The 17,936-nt window shown below is 41.5% G+C and overlaps 1 protein-coding gene across 7 annotated transcripts in view; it reads right to left on the reverse strand.

The window, feature by feature from the left end:
• Nucleotides 1-17,936, reverse strand: part of znf536 (zinc finger protein 536) — a 223,041-nt gene that overhangs the window by 98,006 nt on the left and 107,099 nt on the right. For all 7 annotated transcript variants that reach the window (XM_046033563.1, XM_046033557.1, XM_046033559.1 and 4 more), the window contains one exon: nucleotides 12,695-14,994. In XM_046033563.1, coding sequence (XP_045889519.1) covers nucleotides 12,695-14,993 — 2,299 coding nt within the window. In that variant the 5' untranslated portion in view covers nucleotide 14,994. The remainder of the gene's footprint in view (nucleotides 1-12,694; nucleotides 14,995-17,936) is intronic.

Consider the following 17,936-nt stretch of genomic DNA (forward strand, 5'->3'; position numbering starts at 1 on the left):
GTGTACGTGTGTATGTGTCTGCCTGAGAATGCATGGGTGTGTGTAGGGTCTGATATATGGATGATAACACTAATTAGCTCGTTTTGTTTGGGGCACAACACTCATTAAAAACTCAGTGGGGCCATTAAAGTTACCGTCCCTCCAAACCATTGCTGCCACTATACACATCTAGGCTGCTATCTCACCCAGCTCTCCCTGCTTTTAATGGCCTCTGCTTCAGGTTGTTGGGTTGAGCAAAGATTTGTGGGACTTGGATAACTCCCCCTCTTCCTCTCTTACCCCAGCTGCCCCCATCCATATCTCTTTCCATTTAAATCTCTCTCCACTCCTCCTTCTCCTCTCTGTCTCTATCTATCTTGCTCTCCAACACATACCAATTACTACACCCACAACCTCCACTTCAGGCTACATGCTCCATCCATATAGCTGTTTGCTGAAAAGAAACCGGGGAGGGATTTGCGCTCTTTAGTCCCAACGAGAACGGGGTGACGGTTGTTTCCAAGCTTTACACAGCGATGTCACTGTAATACTGACAAACCTCCCTGTGATTCAGTGCGGCTTGCCGTGCAATAAGGAGCCCGTTACTCCGCAGCCGGAGAGACTAGAGGCAGAGGCCTGCCAGGATTAGATGAGCAGGTGTAGCATCCCACTAACAGATACAGCACAAAGCCATATTCAAGCCCATGCTCTCTGGGGCTAGCTGTGCTAAAGCTAACAGCTTCTGCTCAACTAAAAGTAGGGTTCAAGTCAATCCAATGCTCATATTACTGTCATGACACTGTTTCAGATGGATGAAGACCACAGAAGTGTCTAGAGAGTTTGTTTCATTTGGGAAGTCTACATGCTATTACTATATGTTAGTTTAACTCATTAGTTCCATCGCTAAAAAAGTTGAAAAATTCTATATTTTTCTTACTGTCACCAAATGCCATGAAAAAACAAAACAAAAACAAGAATGAACGATGCTCCTAACAAGTATTGTCAATGTATCGAAAGCCAGCTGTATCTTATTCCCCTGTGCCATAGAGCTCCATAATTGTTAAAAAAACTATTAGGAACACACCAAGGAGCCACAGGGTTGCAGTGGATGACCTGTTCCTTCATTATGATGAACATGGGCATTGTATTCAGGAATATCCACAAGTTCCTGGAACAAAATGTGGGCACTGCTCAGAAGGTGATACGAAATGGAAGTTCCAAATTATTTCAAGGGTTAGTGGCAGCGCTTTGAAAACATTTAAAAGATAAATAAAGACTACAGGAAAAATGAAGAAATGGTGGAAGGATGCAAGCAATGAGGCAAGCCAAAAAATCTATGAAGTGGTTTGACGCTGTTCTGCTCCGCCTGCTGCCATAAATACTTACTAGTTCACCAAAATGTGTATTAATCTGTGGCTAAAAATCACTCACATCAATCACTCACTCCTTTTTTAATAATGTTTGCTGCAAGAATTATAGTGCCTCACTGTTTTAGGAAATTATTTAGCTTTTATTATATAAATGAAACAATATTTTTGCTGTTTTGTACGTTGATTTTAATTTTTTTTTGATTTACGTGTTCAGTGAGCGCTAATGATCTTGTGGCTGAGAGCCACAGACAGCGTAGGGAAGATTAATAAATTGTTAAAGCTGTTCTTTTCATAAGAGTTGGTGAGAATAAGAAAACTACAGAATGACACCAGTGTCAAGACCAATGAAAATGGGCATTTCCTTACACAGCACTCCTTTGTAACTCTTAGTAAAGCTCACATAACACCACAAACACATACTCTAAGTGCCTGGTCATATTCAATATGCTTCCTTTTGCTATGTTGTTGAAAGGCAAGACTCTGAAAATATCCTTGGTCTCAGGTCTGGATATTAAGAGTGTTGATTAGATATATGAATTTGCCATTTGCCCACGGAGCGTGGAGTGTCTCCGACAGAACTGGGGACCATATGGCTGGTGAGAGATTTCCCCCCTCTCTTCCTCTTCGCGCAGCCTGACAGCTGGATGGCTGCTAACTGGGGACGAGGAAGCTTGGCAGCTGCAGCTGAGAGCAACGCTTTGATGCCGCTCACCCTTTTTCACTTTTCTCTCTTGCTCTCTTCCTCCTCTCTCTCTCTCTCTCTCTCTCTCACACACACACAGACACACACACACTACCAACCACTGTTAACTTATGCAAACTTTCTACAGGTTGGACAAGAGAGACAAGAGAAACGTGAGGTGGTCCTGCTGGTCTGGATTACCAGTGGATTGTCGTTTATTTTAACTGCTTACAACGAGTTTCACTAGTTTGACAGGGCAAGTGTTGTATTTTTATTTTTATTTTTTAAAATGCTTCACTTGTATGCTGTAACAAAGAATGACAAAGGTTGAAAATTACAAGTTTTCTGCTTTCCAAAGTGTGTAAATGTGCTGTCGAAAATATGACAGTGTGAGGGGATGGAAGGAGGGAGGGCACCCATGGGTGGGAGGCGTCAGTAGTGGTGGTTGTGGAAGGTGCTGGGGGTGCAGTAAGGTGGAGGAAGAGGAGGAGGTGAAAAGGCCTCTGGGGAAACATTAAGATGTACAACTGGCAAGTACAAAAAAGTCTGGGATTGTTGATGTTCTCTATTCCTGGTTTTTCCTTTTTGTAGTTTGACTAAAAGAGATCTTTCATCATTTCTTAAACAAAAAAAAGAAAGACTCCCTTGGATGTTTAGATGCAGATACCTGAATACTTTGTGCTTTGTGAAAGACAACGCCATTCTTTTGAATAAAAGTGTAACAGCAGGCAGGTGTTTTTTGTTTTTGATCTTAAACCTCAGCTGGACTGTGAAGATTTTAACATAGCATTTCTCTTTAACATAAATAGATGTAAATATACAGTGTATGATGTTTTAATCAAGGTCACTCTAGACAATAACATCTTTCTTTGAAAGAAAGAACATTTCCAATAACATCATTTATATCAACTTCTCTCTTCACTCCTCCCAAAGTGTTTTAAATCACTTACGCTAAGTACTGCACAACAGGGTTGCCATAAAACCTCAAGTAGGTTTGATAAATGTTATGCAAAGTGTCAGTAGTGTCAGTGAGCCTCTCCTTTCAAACAAATTTTTCCTGAAAGGTTGATCCTCCCTTTTTCCCTTCTATGACGCTCACTATGCTCTGCACTTTCAAAGGCACCATCTCTAAAGCACCATCTCTCAAATGACATGTCTAAACTACAATATCAGATCGCCTTCTTTTTCTCTCTTTCCTCCCTTCCTCTTTTCCTCTTTTCATGCTCCCTCTTGTGTTCAGTTGCAGTCTGATCCGAGCCTGCCCACTCCTTCGTAGTACATACCCCATGCACTTTTTTTGCCCTTCTCCCCTCTGCCCTCCTCCTCTTCTCACTCATTTTCCTCTACTGTATTCCCCCACTCTTGCACTATATCCATCTCACTCTTTCCTCCGTTCTTTCCCCCAGCCAGCTCCTCCCATCCCTCCTCTTGTTGAAGCCCCCCTGTTGCTTCCTGCTATCAAGCAGCTCTGAACTGGTGAACATGGTGCAGGAAGGGGGAGGGAGAGGAGAGGAGAAGAGAAGAGAGTAGAGATGATGTATAAGAGCAGGAGGAAAAAAGGAGAGAGGAGAGGGGAGTTTGGCTGGAGCCAAGAGGAGAGCAGCTGGGCACGGCTAACAGGGAATGATAATGACCTCAGAAATCTGCTGTTCGCTCCACAACAATAGGGTGCTCAGTCGCCTGGAAAATTGTGTTCATCAGCTAGCTCTGCTCACTTACTAATTGACATTGCCAAATATTTTAAGAACAATTGGAATGTGGCAGGGGGAGAGAGTGAAAAAAACTAAAGCTCAGAGATCTTAATCCCTGGACTTAATCCCTCCCTCACTTTTCCACCCTTTTTGCGTCTCCTCCTCGCTCCTCCTTTTTCCCTTCTCCCTCTCTTTTCTCTCTCTTACTCTCTCCCTCTCTTTTGTGATGAGGAGATAGCTACAACTAAGAATAAAGCCCATTTTTCATGTCGCTTTCTGCTCTCATGTCAGCACCCTGATGTTGACACAAAAGGCTTTTTATGTGACCTGTCAATGGGGTTAAGAGGAGGAGATCGAGAGGGGAGGAGGGAGGGCTGCGAATTTGAGAGAATGACAGAGTGCGGGAGAAAGAGGGAGAGAGAAATAGATAAAGAGGGAGAAGCAAAAAAAGCGTGGAGGATGAGGGAAAAAAAGAGCAAGCAAGAGATTCCTCAGTAATGGTGTCACATGCCTGGTCCTCCATTTTTAATGAGGCAAAGGTCAATATATTCTCTTGCTCTTTCACACACAGGAGGAACCCCAATCATGCCCAAGTTAACTTGTTCAAACAGAACTCCCCCCCCAACCCACCACCAACCACTGCACAACACCACCCCTGCCGCCTGGCCCGTCTCAGCTGCTACCATCCAGTGCCATCCATTTGCATTCCCTGACTGAGAGCCCTGCCTCATTTCACAGGAATTCCACATTGACGGAGTCAGACAGCTGTCACCAGACAGAGAAAAGGAACTGGGAAACCTCATTCAGCGTTGCCCTCCCCACCATCCCTCCGACCCTCTGTTAAGCACACACATAAACAATCAAAAGAATAGAAACTTTTTAGCCAGTGTAGTTTGCTTGGTAGTTCAGACCGCAGGAGGAACAAATGTTTGTTTAGTTTGGATATGTGCATTTAGATATGCATCCTGAGGTTGAAACTGGGTAAACACACTCCAATACGAGCACAAGTTGTGACTGTGATGTTGATTTATGTCTTTCTTTTTGTCACTTTCTTTTTGTAAGGCTTCCCCCGTCACTTTTGAGTCTCTCTTCTCCTGCATGTTCAATCAAGTTAAGTTTCTCAGGCATTTCAAAACTGTAGTAAAGAGCTGTATTTGTGAGTCACCTTCTCTTTCTCTTTTCTTGCTCAGTTTTAGCAGTGACACTGGAGAAGATAGCTTGTTGATGTATTAAGAATATTAATATGCAAACAGTCTACCTGACAGAGTAAGGCAGCCTTCTGTTATGGAAAGATAAATATTATGTTTTAATTATAAAAACATAAAAAGGAATGGGGAAGACAGAAGAAGAGGGAGGAGGGGTGTGTGTGTGTGTGTGTGTGTGTGTGTGAGCCAAGGAAGCTTGTTCCAGGAGAAAGGTAAGCTATGTTTTGGCAAAGATTTGGAGTTGAAAAGAATGGATGGCATAATGTGATGCTGTTTACTGAGGAATGTGATGCCCTGTCATCCTCCCTTTTTCTCACTCCACTCAGTCTCTCCCTTCTGTATTGCCCGTGTCATTTTTTCATCGCCTCTCCTTCACTCTCTCAACAGTCCATTTTTTTCCCCCCGTCCCAGCTTCATAACCAAGCGGGGAATCCTAACGTGATCATTAAGACATAAAACGGGCTGATAAATGTTTCATAAGGACAAGGCTAGCCACTGATAGCCACCCAGGAATACTGAGGAGCAAACCAAGGCTTGCAGTCCTTCCCTTGATCAAACACACTCGTCGGAATACAATTGGAATTTTAAAATATCTAAAAAGCCTGGGCTAATTCCCACCATGGGTAATATTTACAAATTGAGTCTGCGAGACTGGGTAGGAGAGAGAGGGAGAGAGCAAGAAAGGAAGAGAGAAATCAAATGAACTGTGCAAGGAATAAGAGAAAGAAGAACAGAGAAATAAATTGGCCTTTTATATTGTGCAAGCGTGTACAAAAATACTAAGTCTGCATTTATCCGAGACATGTCAATCAGCGGAGCACACTGACAATTAGTGCATTTGAATAGAACTTTTATCATTTACCAGACACCAGAGTCCTGACCTACTGTACAAAAATACAGCTCGGGGAATGAATGTGCCTGTAACACAATGACTGTCTATTTAAGTTTGGTGACACATAAAAAATACAGATATGACAGGCCAGACTCCTTCAAATGAGTGGGGGGTAGAAAGCTCAGGTTTTGTAACCACTGAGTTCTCTTATTATAGAGAAAATAAGAATAGTGTGAGGGGGGAAGTAGTAGAGGAACGGATGTCAATTACAAGGAACTGATGTCAATTACAAAGAAAAGTAATTTATGCAGAAGGGAGAAACGGGAAAAATTAGAGATGAAATTCATTATTTTTTAAAGCACATAGTTTTACACTTATATTATGGCACGTACGCTCACAGAGGAGTGGACTCATTTCAAAGTGTTAGCTGCAGTATGACGAGGTGTAAGACCAATGTAGCATACAGTAAGGAGGTATATGTCAGTTATTCTGGCTTTTCCTAGTGAGAAGCCATACGCTAAATGGCTAACTTCTGCAGTAGGTTACCATGCCTTGTTGATTTGTTTCTGCATAAACAGTTTTTCTAGTTGTTGTTGATGCTTAGTGGCATCTGATTACTTTTGTAATGTGTGTATTTTGCTTTTTATCTTTATATTCACAGACATAACCAGGACCAGATAGATCCACTCGAGGGACCAAAAAAAAAATACAAAAAATAAAAAACTGGTCTGGGCCCCCATTGAGCCCTGCCACCCTGGTTCCCTTAATCCATTTTGCCCAAAAGCCCCGCATACCAACCAGTAGCCCTACACGGAAATATTACCATGCCCTGGGTTTGCTCTGTGTCAGTTGGTTTGTGTTGATTTAAATAAATATAATTATTTTTAGGAATATGCACCATGTAGACATAATAATGAATGAAATATTAAAGGTACAATTAGATTAGGTTAATTAGATCACAAGTTCCTTCTAAGAGGCAGGAGCCTAAGGACATTACATTTAACTTTATACAGTGAATATTCTATAAAAAAATTGCACTTGCAAATCACCATGCAGTGATCCTGGGACCTTCAGGGCCAGGGCAGCTGCCTGCTTTGCCCAGGTGGCAATCAAGCACTCTATATAACTACAGAGAAACAAAGTGGGTTTTTAATTGTACACAGAATTCTCTTGTAATTCATTAATGACCATGCGCTTAGAACATCAGCTACGCTAATCACCCAATCTAAGTAACATGGACTGATTCTTTGTTTTTTGATTTGTATTTATTTCTTCTTTTTTTTTAGTTTGTAACTAATGCATTGGCTTACAACCCAGATAGGTTTAATGAGTTGATCACACTGCGTGACTTCCCAAGGCTTCCTTTCAATCTGAAGGAATAAGGGGAGACTGTCCACAATGTGGATAGCACAATAGCAATTTTGACTGGACTATAAAGTATTTTTTATGTTCAACTCCACTAACATTGCATTCAGAGTAGGCCTAGCTTCAGGAAATTTTACCAAACTAAATTAAGTTTAATGTACAATGCTATGAGTATGCAATCCAGCGGGTAAACCTGCACTGTAATGAATTGACTGTAGAATTTACCGTAAATACCTGGCAAAAAAGTTGCCAATAATGTCCTGTAAAATGCTGCTAATTACTGTAAACCAAATTACAGTATATTACAGGATTTTACAGGTTTTTGCTGTATATAAATTGTAGCAATTTATTGTTGTTTTTACAAAAATAACAACTATTTTAATCTAATTTACAACATTATCTTATCTTATCAAACTATATAAAGTACCTGGCAACTAGAGTTGCCAGTGAGTAGCTGTTAAAACGTCACAATATAATATGTTAATTTTTGTTTTTTTTACCAAATAAACATTGTATTAGATTATTTTCAGCTTTTAAATAAAACTAGAATCAGAGCTGCACGCAAGCTAATTGTGTGCGGGTAACAACCCTTTTATATATAGTCTATGCAACCTACATGGAAGAATGAAAGTGCAGCTGTTCTTATCAAATGAAACAGTCCCTTCACTCCTGGTAAATAGTAAACCACCACAAGAATGACAACTACCACCAAACACTATATTCTAAGCAGACATATTTAAAAATTGAACATATATCATAAAGTAACATTTGTATTTCAAGCAAAAATAAAAAAAAGTTATTAAATTTTAACAAAACCCTCTTCACCACCGTGCATCATGGGAATTCTGAGAGACGGACGTCCCCAGACTCACACTGGGGGGCGTGTGTGCAGCGGTTTAGTTCCATCCTCAACTTCCACTTAAAGCCTAAGTGTTTCAGCAGCGGTGCATGTAACCTGTCCTACGTTAATGACTTGTTTTTATTATGTCCTTTTGTGCTTCTACTACCTTCTGCACAGCTCTCTGTGGCCCGCTTTTGTTCCGTCGTCTGCAAGGGTGCATATCAGACAGGGAGCATTTCAGAATAAAAGCGTTTTGCCTGCCATGTTTAGATTTTGTTGATTTGGTGATTAGTGCTTGCTTTTTGTGCTTCTACTATGCTTAAGTAAATTGTTTCTTTTTTCTAAATGTGTGTGTTTTAAATGTGTTTATTGTTGATACACGATCGGGAGTCCGCACAGGGTAATTTACCAGATTCTCTATGCCTTTTCAGTGTGAATTCCTGACGGTTTATCTGCTCTGTGCTGCTTGACACGGCTTTTGTCAAAAATACACTGGCTGCGTATTCTCTCCAGAGCTGAGCAGAGAGACAGTCCAGTGTGAGCACGCCCCCCCCCCCCAGGAAGAACGTTTGCAAAGTAATTCGATATCAACAGCATTTAACTGTTATATCTATTATCTACAGTAAAAATGCAGTTTGCCTGTAATTTTACAATAGGTTACTGTGGAAAAAGGCTGTCAACAACTGTAATTATTTTGGACCCATAATGCATTGCGATTTACAGTTAACCTTTGTAAAATGACTTGTAGAAACTACAGCAATTTGTTACAGACCCCCAGTGGCCCTACCAGCCTAAACAAATAACTGCATGGCAACTGATTGTAGCAACTTAATCAATTAATACTTTTGTGGGAAATTTGGAGAATATCTAAGGTGAGTCCTGTATAACAGTGTGTTCAGTCTTGCAGAAGACTTATGTACAAAATCTAGTTTTAACACCTTTATTGTTTTAGTACATTTTCCTTAACAAAGTTCTGTTTAATTAGAAGTATTTTCAAACTGTCAAATATATATAAAGAATATTAATAAAAATCCATGAAAGATATTCCACTTTCACATTGCCAGCACTGACAACTTGACAATAAAATGAGAGTAGCTAGCTAGATTGTCATGCATATTCATAGTAGTCTGGATCTTGTTCAACTCTACTTTATTCCTGTTAATGACACAATAATTACACTGTAACAGTTTGTCCGCATGTGTAATTACGCCCCCATTGTACCATCGCAATTAGATGAATATCCACGCTTTATAACCTAAGGCTTCAAGTTGGCAAATCCAATTTCAATTTGTATGGAGCGAGCATTTTGCCTGCTTGTTTGAGCCGCGGTAAAGACCAGGGATATGCAGGCTAATCCTTGCCATGTTAAAACGCTGTTCCTCTTAAAAAAATGTAGACATGGGGGATTCTCTGGAGAGAGAGAAAGAGAGAGCCAGAGGGAGTGTATAGAGTCTTGTACTGCCAGGTGCCAAGAGGTGGGAGTGAGGTTTAGGGGTAGTGGGAAGGTTGTGGAAGTACATAAGGAGGACTTCTGCTGCTTTAGGCCTTACATGCGTGCATTAAATCCTATTTTTACACATTCAGCTACATTTTGCCTGTACTGTGGCAGCAGAATGGGGAGACACTATCGTGCAAAATGAGGATTTTCAATGGTGCATTATTTACATGTAAGAGCTGGCAAAGAAAGCAATGCTTTCCAAAGCACCGGGCCCTTTTGGATGTGACAAGTTGCATTCACGTCAAGTCTACCTGTTGCTGAACCTTCCCTACATGAATACTACACAGCACAGTGTGTTTTCTCTCAACACAGCTTCTTTGAGGCCTGACCATTGCAGGAAACATTAATGCTGAAGTGAAGTCAGTCTAAGGATAACCAAACAAAAAATATGGTGATGGGCATAAATGTAATTACCTCTTTGTTTTCTTTAAAAAAAAAAAAAAAATTTATTCAATAAGAAACAAGCTCAAGGTTAGCTGCTTTGTAATAAGGGAGGTCTTTAAAGGACATCTCTGACAGAGGCCTTTGTTTTTCAGCTCTTTTCCTTCTCCGCTTCTCCTTTTTTTCTCTCATTGCTTTTAAACAAGTGCCGTCTCAAAGACAAAAGCGTAAAAAGATGACCTTCTTTCACAGTTGAGATGTTATTTTTGATTACTATAATTCAAGTTTAACTCAAAATTGCTGTGGGTAGATGGTAGGGCAGAGGCTTACACATACACATGGACACTTGCAAGGGAGCACACACAGAATTACAAGCCTTTCTTTTTAAACCTGAGATATTAAGATAAAAACAATGGTACAGTTGCCACATCCTGTTCAATACAGAAGAGAGTGATATGCACACATACTGTAAAGCATATACACACCACACACACAACAAACATGCATGCAGAGGGGAAGCATGACACCTTTCTCCACGTGAGACTCAGAAACATCTTTTCTCACACATCAAAGCTTCTAATTTGAGAGTCCCTGAGCTCGAAATCACATTGTGTAAGTTGTGAAGAAAGACTAGCTTCGCTACTTTTGATTAAAAAACAGGAAGCAGCAAAACCAGAATATTTTAAAAGTTTTAATGTCAAATCTGTTTACTTTTCTTTTTTTCTTTTTTTTCAGTTAAACAGCATCCCAGTCTGTTCAGATCGGTGGATTCTAAATAATTTTAATCTATTATTCTCTATATCTCTATTTTCCGCCATTGCCATACTCTCAAGCAGCTAGCCACAGTTTGACATCTTGTCATACACACTCAGAAAGCTGTATAGTAGCAATGTGAGAACAGCTTTCAGATATGACAGCGGCAGATTGACAGATAGCTTGAATAGTGCGTATCAGGCAGTTTAGCCTCTGACTGTGCATGGGGCAAATGGTGACACATACTACCTGTACACAAACCACACATACGCACAAACAGTTTGACAAAAACAGAATGAAGGGCAACATCAAGAGCTTGTGGAAACCAGCAGGCTTTTGTTTCTTGTGCAAACTTGCCAATACACTATTTTATTTCATTTTTGTATTTATATTTCTGTCTTTAATCCCACCCTCTTTTCCAAAGATGGTGCCCGTGGGTGAGCACACAACTAAATCTAATGCATTTCTTTGTGCTTTGTTGGCATTTGGTGGTAAATACTATTGGTTTTCTTTGTCAATTATTATTTTAATTTGCTTTTTTGTATACTGAACACTGGATGTTAATACAGTACTTCTGAAGTTGTTGAAACGCCACAAGCTGTACCCATCAGATTCAAAGTGTTTGAGTCAAAAGAGACAGAATGAGAGAGAGAGTGAAAGATGCAGTGACAGAGAGACAGAGGGAGAGAGATGGAGAGAGAAACTTCCAGCATTAAAATTCAGAAGATAATTACATTGGCTACACCCCCACCCTGTTGAGAAAGTGTTATGTTTAATAGTCTCTAAAAAGAAAATAGGTTTTTATCGCACTCTCATTTTCATTAATTCCTAATTGGGGTGGGGGGTTGTCTGTTATTATTTCTTAGATTAAAATAAACATAGCCTGTCCCATGTTCAAACCCATCACACTACACGGGCATGATAAGGACTTCATGCCTCTGTGAATAAATAAACAATTCATCTCCACTGGTGGAATTAAGTTGCTTACAGCCTTAAGCTAAGCCATCCTGATTTATATTTATATTTATTTATATTTTGCTCAAAAGACTTAAAAGCATACCCTCGCTTTTGCAAATGAAGTTCACCAATTTTTTTGACCTGCTTTATATGTATATCTTTAATTAGTGTCTTGTTTAGCATAAACCAACTGATTATAGCATACTCGTGACCTAATTACTGCGCACGCTTCTTAACGCCAGCATAGTGCCCTGAGGAGCAAGCGAAAGTTACCTTTAAAAACTTGTGTAATCATTAGCAACGAGCCTCCCTTAATCCCACTAAACATACACTTATCTAGCCCCGACTGGCCTGTGTTTGCTGGGTAGGGAGAGGGGAGGGGTATGGTTGTCTCCAACGTGTTTATTAAAGACATTTATTAATCGCTGTGGTTAAAACGAGTTTGTCCCTATGCTCCCAGTCTTTACTCATGTTCCACAGGGATCTAGACTAACCTGCAAACGTGAATGCAATGGTTCTAATTCTTCTCATAATGGTTTTAAGTGAATGGTAGCAACAACACAGCAGTGTCATGGGACAATTGTTACAATGTCCAGCATAAGAACAACAAGTGAGATTGCATATACCTGTATATATTCTATGTAGAGTACGATGTGCATACTTCAATTCAATGAAGCTCTGTATGTGTATGTATCTGGATGTACTGTGTCTGTAACTATGTGTGTGTGTGTGTGTGTGTGTGTGTGTGTGTGTGTGTGTGTGTGTGTGTGTGTGTGTGTGGGTAGTATCCTATCCTGTAAAACAAACCACTCTGTAAGGGTGTGTGGGTTTTTGAACAAAGACACTCTGAGTTATGTGAGGAATGTCACTAATTCTTCAGTGGGTATTTGGGTTATTTTTCATTACCTTTTAAAGAGATGGATTTGACACACTGATATATACACATATCTATAGACTTAAAGTGATACTCTTAGTGGAAACTATGTTGATCGAATTGTAGGACAGTAAGACGTAACATTGAATTAAAGAAGGAAAAATAATTCATTGGAATATGTCATTGGGATACAGTTTTGATTCCTTTGCCCACAGACTGACCAAAGAATTCAAGTGGTTGTCATTCACAATATATTTTTTTCTTACCTGACAATGGCGAAGATGGATGTGGGCTGTCATCTTGAACGCTTCCTGTCTGGGAGTGTCCTCCTCCAGCTCCACTCTCTTCTGTCACGTTGGATGAACCAGGAGTGGTGGAGCGGCTAATGGACTGGGACTCTGGGTCACTGGCCGATCCACGGCGTTCTTCCAGACCTTGTTGCTGGAGCGCTTCCTCAATGCCTCTTTTGTCTTTGCCATGGATGCGGGAGTGGACGACCATCTGATGGTAGGTCCTGAAGACCCGGCCACAGTCAGGACACTCTGACGGCTTCTCTTTCAGCCCAGAGAGGCTGGAGAGGCTGTAGTCGATGTTTGGGCTTCCCAAGCCAGCCAGGGCTCCAGAAGCCTCAGCACTACCATGGTGAGACATTAAGTCACGGTGACTGTCAAAACCTCTTCCATCCTCCTTCATGGACATCATGGCTCCGCTACCAGCCTTGGATCCCTGCAAGGCCTCTGAGAGCTGCTTCTGCTTGGAGCTATCATTGGAAGCAATCAAAGAATAGTCTTGTTTATCATTGGAGAAAGAAGCCAAGGCCCTAGCACCACCCATCTCATCTTCCTGCCCTTGGGGTCCATGGTGCTGGTGCTGCTGTTGCTCCTTCGGCATGAAAGCCCTGTCCATGGCCATTCCACGAGCCATTATCTGCCAGGCTTGGTAGCTATTGAGGGAGTCCATCTCAGCCACTTTTGCAGCTGCCTGGAGGCGCTCCATGCAGCTTGACTTGAGTGGTGGTACTAGGTTGAGACAACCCAGGAGTGAGCGCTTCTCATTTTCGCCCAGCGCGTGGCCCATACCTCCTGCCATTGGCCCCAGCAGCTTCCCTAACATCTCCTTTTCCTTCATGGCTATCCCTGCTTTAGCCAACATTTGGTGCTGCTCACTCAGGCCTTGTTTGTCTGGTGAAAGGAAGCCTCCTTGAAGACAGGATATGTAGCGGGAATAAAGGTTGGCATGAGCTTCCTGAGCCAGATTGCTCATGCTATTGACGGCAGCAATGTCCTGTTCACTCGGCTGTGGCGGTTTGCTCTTGATAGCCAGCTTATTGAGATGCACCTTCATATGGTTCTTGAGGAACCAGGGTTCCTTGAAGCGACGGCCACAGATTTGGCAGCAATGTTCAAAGGAGTCCTTGTGCTTGCGCATGTGACCCTTGAGGAACCAAGCTTGGCTGAACACCTGGCCACAAACGTCACAGCGGAATTCAGTGGCCATCTGCATGCCGCCGGCACCACCAGCACCCTGGCCCTGTGTAGTCTCAGCTGTGATGTGGGCCTTCTCCACATGACTTATCAGCTCCTCTTCATGGGAGGCAGCAAACTCACACAGAGTACATTTGTAGGGCTTGTGGAGTATGCGGATGTGACGGTCCAGCTCCTCACGCTTCTTGAACTTCCCTTTGCAGAAGGTACAGCGGAAGCCTGTAGTTGGGTTCAGGGTCTGTTCATCCTGGGTGCCAGCCGGCTTGGGTGAAGACGAAGGCTGGGAAATTGTGTCTGGAGTGGCAAGGACAGAAGGAGGGAGGAGGCCACAAGCTGAGCCTAGTTGCTGCTGATGGGTGTTAGAGCTGCTATTTAGGCTCAGATGGGGTGTTGGAGCTGTCTGGATGAGACTGCCACTCCCTCTCATCTGCTTGTCCCTCAGGATGGCCCTCTCCTCCAGCTCATGCAGTAGCCTGTTCTCCTCTCTGACACGGCCGCGGCCCTTACCAAGATTCCCCAACTTGTGGGTGCGGAGGTGGATCTTCAAGTTGCCCTTTTGAGCCGCTCGGTGATCACAGTAGGGGCACTTGAAGGGCTTCTCTCCTGTGTGTGTGCGCATGTGCAGTGACAGGATACTGTTAAAACGGAAGCGCTTGCCGCACAATGGACAGGGATACTTCCTATTCTTTCGGGCATCATCTTCAATATCATTCATGTGGGACATGATGCCCAAGTTCTGACCATTGAGAAACTGCTGCAAGTCAACACGCCCGTTCAACCCACTTAGTGCCCCTGCGTCTATGTCTCGGTTGAGCTGATTAGCTAGCAAGGCCATCTGACTGCTGATAGGTTGACTGGCCAGGGCCGCGTGGTGTGTCTTCTCATCCAAAGGTGTGGCTGCTTTCTCTTCAGGGATCTGTTGTGGGCGGTGCAGGTCAGGAAAAGCGTGTCCTAGCTGGGCAGTAAGCTGATGAAGCTTTTGACTGATTGGGTAGCGGCCATTTAACACTGCACTGCTCAGATGGCCATCAGCGTCAGGCACCGTTGATGACACCCCAAGACACAAACTAGAGTCCTCCATTCTGTAAAACCAAGCAGAAAGAAGGAAACATATTAGAAATAATAGAAGTGTAGAATTTGAAATATTTGAAAACAATGTAGATTTAAGAAAAAAAATACGTGTTGAAGCCTAATGTGTTACTTCATTTAGGGAAACAACATCTGTGGGAAACATCCTGTGTCACCTACTACAGGGAAATAAAATGTATTGTCTTTGATGAACCAAGCATTGTGTGAATTGTCAGCACCAAGGGCCTAGAGAAATGCTGTGACTCCTTAGAACTTTTTCAAAATGTAACACCATTTTGGATGGAATAATTACTCTGTAAACACAGTGAGCAGTGTATAATTAAGCTACTTGTGCCCATCCTATCAGAATTCCACCAATTACACGCCTTAATGAAACGGAGCAACGGCATTGTCGGGAAGCCACCGCAATACTACAATTATGATATTAACAATAGCACTTAAAACCAAGGGGTTATTCCAGTAAACACAACACTCTTATCTTGTTGCCACGACACTTGTCTTGGCGCAAAATTCCATTAAAGAGCTGCACTACATTTGATGTGAATCACTTCTCCTTCTGCTTCTTTCTATTGCCCCAATTCTTTCTGTCTGTCTTCTTCATTTTACCTAACGCTTATAGTTTCTAGGATGGAGAACACAACTGTTGGCCATGATGAAATGGTTCCCAATGCAACAAAGATTCATTGATTGATTCGGTTGAAAAAAAAATAACCATAACTTCAAGTCTGAGATGAATAAGCAGATAGTAGTTATATTGGACTGGATTGCTGTAATGCTAATGAAATATATCCCAATTTTCTGAGCATGTTGTACTGTCAGTAAAAGTGTTCATATGTGTACATAACAAAAAATACAAAAACAAATGGTTTTAATGCAGATCCATCTGCTCTCCAATTGGAGAGGTATAAAAATCTATCTGCACACTTCCAGTGGGCGCTGGCATGGGTCAAAACCTTAGAAACAATAACCACGGTTCTGCTTTGGTCAACAAAATATTGTATAATATTCCACTAAGCTGATTAGTATGCTGCCTGGTAACAGTGGCAGCCACTGTGCTATAACGCATGATTTTAATCATCAAAAAATCCCTTCATGTCGTGTAAAGCACTGGCATTAGGTGAGTTCACTTTTAAGAGAAAGTGGGATCATTTTAGACAGCTTATGGACCCAATCTGGCAGCTATGGGGAACACCCACATTAAACATATGCACACATGTCCAGTACACTTTATAGGCAAGAAGGGCAACTAAGGTTCTGCCAGACTCTGTCTTTCTCTTTCTCTCTCTCCACCTACAGTATGTTTCTAAAGCATGGAGGACTCTAGATTGTGTTTGGCTCATTTGTTTTCTCATTCATTTGAATTTTTTCTCTCTTTTTCCCTCTCTCTCCCATCAGTAGGAGTTTAGTAGACATAAGGGGTGCCTGTTCTTTTAGCCACTGGCCCCTCCAACACACTGTTGATGGTGGATTCTTATCTTGTGGCCATGAATTAGACACTGTGACCAGCTACCACTTGTGTTTCAAGGAATGTGACACTTGTGGGCTGCTCTTTAAATTCTCCATATTTCTCCCCACAAGTTTCTTAAGCACTTCTACCGAATTCATCAAGAATATAATGGGCACTATTTGCACTTATGTGTAACAGCTAGATATGTTTATGTCAAAGCCAACTTAAATTTATGACAGATCTCATGACTCATAACTTGAATAATGATGCACCCATCTAAGAAATATATCATCTTAAAAGCAACATAATATAAGTTTATACTTGAGTGAAAAAATAAAAAGATACATACTGGATATGTGTAAATTTATTGTGATAATAATATTGTGAGAGAACTGCTAGGAAAGATAAACTTTGTAGGACTGTTTTAGATGGCTTAGGTTTTAAATTGTGTTTATTTGACACCACAGCTTCCATCACCAGGCGTGCTTATATCAGAAAAGACCTTATTTGAATGGGCCCTTTTTACATAGGCGGGTGCCTTTTGGAATAGAAATCTGTGATTTAAACTAGGCTGATGAGCTGTTGCTCATTTGGGGAGATAGCAGCTTGCCCTTTTCTTCAATTTGATTTCTGCCTTTATCTTTAACATATAACAAAGGCAGATAGACAATGGAATAATGTGAAATGAACTGACGAATCCAGTTTGTGTTTTTTATAAACGTATCCGGGCTGACGAGCGTATGCAAATGAGGCACATTAATATGCTTGCCTTGCTCCCGAGTCATTTTATATTTTTTCTCCTGATTAAAAAGGACATTTCTTATGTGACATCCCCCCTCTGCTCATATCAACACACACATGCAATGGAATTTGAGGGTGGTGTACAAGTACGAATACACACACGCGCAGGCAAAGACACACTCAAACACAACCCTTTGACTACAGACAACAATTCAGTATGCGCATGCCCTCTAAAAGACATGGTGAGGATGTTGCAACTCACCCAGCACTATCAAATGGCTGCCTAGAGAAATCACATCAACACTGCTTTCTATTTGAAATCATGCTGACTGTAACTGTTACGAGTCTCATGCAAAATATCCATGGAAGGTCCAGAAGAAAACACCTCAACACAATATAAATCTAACAGTATTGTGCTTTTAAAATATCAAAGATTTGTCATTCTTACCAGTTGCATTAAGGAAAGACTTTGTCCCTACTATCACTGTCTCTGCCATGGCTGTGTAGCCTGTGTAGACTCCGATATGAACAATACATCCACTCTGTAGCTTTACACCGGTACAGTATCTATGTGCCGTTATTCTAACCTGTATAACCTTATCATTTCCTGGCATGTACAGCAATGCTGCCTCATTAAAACTATTGGCTCCTGTGATACCTCTAAAACCACAAAGACTTCCTTTAGCATTTTCTCACGATGGTTCAGTTGTTGTCTTTAAAGTTTGTGGTTTAATATTCAGCAATGCA

Source organism: Micropterus dolomieu, linkage group LG20, assembly GCF_021292245.1.
Source record: "Micropterus dolomieu isolate WLL.071019.BEF.003 ecotype Adirondacks linkage group LG20, ASM2129224v1, whole genome shotgun sequence".
In the NCBI taxonomy this organism is placed as follows: Eukaryota; Metazoa; Chordata; class Actinopteri; order Centrarchiformes; family Centrarchidae; genus Micropterus; species Micropterus dolomieu.